Here is a 4,712-nt window from a genome sequence, read left to right as displayed (position 1 = left end):
GTCCGTCCTGTCCCCTTCGACCCTGTCCCGGATGCTCCGCCCATCCCGCGCCAGCCGCCGTTCTGTCGCCTCGCCCGCTCGTTCCGGGCCTCGGTGGTCTCCGCGTGCGTCCCCTGCTCCCCGGTCTCCCTCGTCCTCCCCGTTCGCCCGCCTTTCCCCGCCTCCGGCCCCTCCTATCGACGTAGACATGCTGGACGCGGTGGCCGCCGACTCCGACGATGCGGATCCTCCGCTTCTCCCCGAGGCGCCCCTCCCTCTTTTCCTTCCGTCGCCGTCCGCTCGTGGTGAGTCCCCGTCGCCGCCTCCGTCGTTTCCGCGGGGACGAGCCGTTCCTCGTCGTTTCCCGTCCCCTCCCCCGATCGCCGTCCTCAGCCCCGCTCCGTCCCCGTCTCCCGCCCCGATCCCGCTCCACGTCGCCTCCCCCGTCTCATCGTTCACCCTCCTCGCCCGCCCGTTGCCTCCGCCACTGCTCCTTCTCGTCCTGCCCCAGGACTCGTCGACATCGCTCCGCCGCCTCCAAAGGGCGCATCTTCGAGGAAGGACCGTATCCGATACGGGCCCTTCGTGTACAGTCCGGGCACGCCGTGCGAGAAATGCGCCAGGCGCAATCACGTTTGTCGCCGCGACGGGTACCCTGGCCATGGGTGCAGCACTTGTATCCGTTTGAAGGAGCAGTGCTCCCTCACTCGGCTTCGTGCGTTTTTTTTTTTCTCCCTCCGCTCCCCCTTCTCCTTGCTGACGTGTTGACCTTGACATTCCAGCCAATGGTCCCCCGCGTCTCCGGTACATCGGCCTTCACGCCGACGTCTCCCCTGAGGTCGCCGCCCGTTACGACCACACACCCCGCATTCCCCGTTCCACGACCGTCGAGGGAAATCCGCCGGCTGACCTCCTGGCGTCCTACGCACCCCCGCCAGCTCGTTCCCCGTCTCCTGTGGCTGGCCCGTCCCGCTCCGTTCGTCGCCGTGTCCAGGACCTTGCGGGCGGCCTCGACGCGGTCGAGCGGTTCGTCCTTCGTCCGGGTTTGCTGGGCGCCCCCAACGATGCGCGGGACGTGTAACTCCCGATGAGGACACCGAGATGGCGGACGCCGCCGCGGTTGACGCAGATTTGGAGTCGGAGGATGCGCAGTAGTGTGGGCTTCCGTTCGTACTTGTATGTAAAGTAGTCCCTGTCCTGCTCCCGTCCCTGTATTCCCCGTTCCTCGCTAATTGTTAATGAAATGGCTTTGTTGTCCGCTCTCCCTCGCGACCGATTTCTTGAATCCGGGGTTCTCCGTACTCTGACTCCCGTTGTCACCTCGGGCCCTACTGTTAATATGCAAGCGCCCCATTCCACGCCCCCCACGTACTCCCCGGCCTCGCATCGCGTGCCTATTCTCTTCATCGATCTCGACCGATAAGCCGTTCCGCTTACCCTCCGCGCGTCCCTTATATTCCCTCCCCCTCCGCACGTCTCCTCCCCCTCATTCTTGCACGGAGCTTGTATCTATCATGGCCAGCCCCGCCCCTCCGTCCTCACCGGGTGTGAACGGCGTGGTCACTTCCGACGACCGCAACGATACCGTCCTCTTCACTGACCTCTCCGTCGAAGAACGCCTATCCCGTCTTGAGGCTCTCTCCGCTGATGTAAGGTCGCCTCACTCGTCGTGCCCGGTATGCGCTGTACCCAGTCTCTATTCAAGGAGAACTGTCTACGGATGCATACATGGGCGGTGACGAGGTAAAAGGCTGAGGTCTCGTAGGTGCGCTGGCGCGCCATACGAGCCCTCGAGCAAACAAGAACAAACATGCGAGATAAGATATACCGTAACGGGAATATCCGTTACACCCTCCCCCACTGGACACGACCACGGGTCCCAGCAATAACCAGAGAAACAAACAAAAAAAGGAAAAAGAAAGAGGGAATGAGAGGAAAAGTACACGCAACCACCCAACGGTGGTAGCGACTGGCAAGACAAAGGTGGTGCCGTACTGTAGACAACGACAAGCTACTTCGTGTCAGTGAGCAGTACAGCCGTCCACCATTGTCGTACATAACTCGATGGAGTTATGCAAATCAGAGTGCCGATGGCGACAGGACAATGTTGGCAACGAGCTAATGATGATGGCCAGGATTGTATTGGGGTCGGAGAACTGTGAAGTTCTCCTCGCCACATCTCGGATGATGGTGATAGGACGAGTACCGCGAGGTACTTGCTGACCGAGTCGCCACCGAGCTCCTCGCCGTAGTCGGTGACCGAAGGATTCAACCTCTGCGTGCAAACCGCAGGAACGTTGGATACACGGTTCGAGCACCCTCGCTCGCCGATCGTACTGTACAGCATGTCCGTGCCAGTCATCGTCTGTGGGTTGTCCCGTGGGCCATCCGTACCACCGTCGTACAGGGTGACTGCCACGACAACCACATTGGTTGTCGTGGTCATCACGGGTGGTGGTAGTGGGGTAGAGAGCGGTGATGCGAGTGAAGAGGGTACGTCCAATAAGGACGTACCTTTGCTTCTTGAGCTCACATCCTCGTCTGCTTCGCGTACACCACACCCTTCCCCCTCTCCTCCTTCTGCCTGACCTTCCTCGTCTAACTCTCCGGCTTCCGTGCCCTCGCCCGCGTCTCCTCCGTTCCCGTCCTGCCCGTCCTCCCATTCCTTGCACGATCTCCGGGGTGTATGCAGGGTCGCCGATTCATGGCGCCTGTCGTAATCGCCATGGGTGTCGGAGGCCGTAGGGAGGTCGATAAGAATCGGGGTAGGGCACCGTAGGAGCGAGTCCTCGGCGAGAACTGTGAAATTCTCGCCGAGTTGGCAGTCGGGAGGCTGGTCTGGCGTGTAGGGGTCCGTAAACGCCGGCTGCTGCACTACTGGTAGTGCAGCAGTCGAGTCGCGATCTCGAGCTCGCGCGTTCATTGGGAATACCCGAGCGTCGGACTGCGCGTTCGCAGGGGCGCCGGGGTCGCGAATAGGGTGGCGGTCACTCAAGGGGTCGAGGGCGAGGTCCGCTGCGTTGTCGATCCGGTCGAGGTCGTAGCGTGGGCTTCCTAGCTGAACCGCGAAAAGTTCAGCTGTCTTGAAGAGGCCGTGGGCTTGCACTTCCTGTGGGGAGTGCAAGTCCTCGTGGAATACGGCCGCGCACGGTCGGTGACGGCTGGAGCGGGTTAAGTCGAAAGCGAAGCCATCCGGTGGGTCTGCCAGTTGAACCGCGGGCGGTTCAGCTGCGCGGACTTGCGCTGCTTGTGCTCGCCAACGAGCACGAGAAGCCTCTCGCAGGGAGGCCCTACGCGTCGATCGGCTTTCCAAAAGCCCTGCGGAGTCGAGTGCGTCGCGGGAGAGGTTGTCCGGGACGTTCCACGGCTTGGCCGTCTGACCCAAAAGAGGTTCAGCTGTGTTGGGACAGTCGGAGGCCTGCACTTCCGCAAGGACGTGCAGGCCGTCTTGAGGCGCGGACGTCGCGCCATATGCAGTCGAGATTGAGTGGGACACGTTGGGCATGCATCGCTGCATGTCCGTCGCGCCGCCATGCGAATTGGAGGGTACGACCGCGAGGTCGTCCCCGAGCACAAGTGCCTCGCCTTGTAGTGCGGAAGGTACGACCCTTGGGTCGTCCCACAGCGCGACCATGCCATCTTCTTGGCCAGTCATGCGTACGACAAACTTCACGTTCGTCGCTACGTATGCTAGCACGAGCACGGGCAAGTGGAGATGTGTCAGAGTGGGCCCGGGTACGTCCATCAGGGGAGTACCCTCAACTCTCGACTCTTCGTGCTGGTCCGCAGCGTGTACGTCAAGCACCAAACTCGGCGTACTCGCTATCCATCGGCCGGCGATGGGTAGATCGAGTACATCGGACGTGTCGTCCTGCGGAATCGACGGTACGACCACAAGGTCGTCCCGTATCACGGACCTGCCGTCTTGAGGAATGGGGGTTACGACCATTAGGTCGTCCCGTAGTGCGCCGCCTTCATGGCCAACAACCCGCGCGACGACCTTTGTGGTTGTCGATCCGTGTGCTGGCGCGGCCACTGGAGGAGGAAGCAGTGGAGAGTGGGGTACGTCGGACGTGCGGTGTTGCGCGTCCGTCGTTCTGTTATGCGCAGACAAGGGTACGACCCGCGGGTCGTCCCCTAGTGCTGTCGTCCTGGTCTCCGCGGCCAGCGGTACGCCCGACGAACTCCGTGTTCGTCGATACGCACGCTAGCGGGGTTACTGGCACAGGCGGGGCGAGTCGGGTACGTCCAGTAAGGGCGTACCTGCGAATTGCGAGCTTTCCTGCTGGCTGTCCCTACTCGCTCCGCACCCTTCCTCCCTCTCTCCCTTCGTGCCTTCCTCGCACCCTTCTCGTTCCTTCGGGATCTCCTCGCAACCTCCACGATCCGCGTTCCTCGTGGTCCGCTTGGTCTTGCGGCTCGGCGCTGGGCTTGAACGCGCGGTGTTCAAGTCCTGGGTCGCGCGGCTGGGTTCGTGCCCAGAGCCGCGGTAGTGGTCGCCAGAGTCAATGCGCGAGCCGAGAGGGGTGAGGTGAGGAGCCAAAGAGGGAGGAAGTAGCGATCTGGTACCGCGAGGTACCAGGTCGTCGGGCGCCGCTAGCTGGGCTGGCGGCAGTTCAGCCAGCCAGTCGTGAGTGCGCGTCCGCGCTCGCGTTGGGACGGTGCGCTCGTCTGGTTCGCCAGACGGGCGCTCGTGGTGGCTGCCCTGAGAGTGGAAGGGGTCGAGAACGAGG

General features: G+C 62.4%; 2 protein-coding genes across 2 annotated transcripts; one reads left to right on the top strand and one right to left on the bottom strand.

Moving 5' to 3' along the window:
* Positions 1–31: 31 nt before the first annotated feature.
* Positions 32–1,060, top strand: B0H18DRAFT_1132309 (uncharacterized protein; the record flags this gene model as incomplete). The annotated part of the gene is made up of 2 exons (XM_048035557.1): positions 32–644; positions 762–1,060. The coding sequence occupies 2 exons, from the start codon at positions 32–34 to the stop codon at positions 1,058–1,060; spliced, it is 912 nt and encodes a 303-aa protein (XP_047884161.1).
* Positions 1,061–2,058: 998 nt separating this feature from the next.
* B0H18DRAFT_964983 (uncharacterized protein) lies at positions 2,059–4,579 on the bottom strand (the record flags this gene model as incomplete). The annotated part of the gene is made up of 4 exons (XM_048043224.1): positions 2,059–2,097; positions 2,204–2,391; positions 2,494–4,014; positions 4,243–4,579. Coding segments are annotated over 4 exons (2,085 nt in total), but the record flags the coding sequence as incomplete, so codon positions are not given.
* Positions 4,580–4,712: the final 133 nt, after the last annotated feature.

Source organism: Fomitopsis serialis (genome assembly GCF_022376445.1).
Source record: "Fomitopsis serialis strain Sig1Antser10 chromosome Unknown B0H18scaffold_862, whole genome shotgun sequence".
Classification (NCBI taxonomy): Eukaryota; Fungi; Basidiomycota; class Agaricomycetes; order Polyporales; family Fomitopsidaceae; genus Fomitopsis; species Fomitopsis serialis.
The sequence above is the reverse complement of the archived record's forward strand: the minus strand, read 5'-3'. Positions and strand labels throughout refer to the sequence as shown.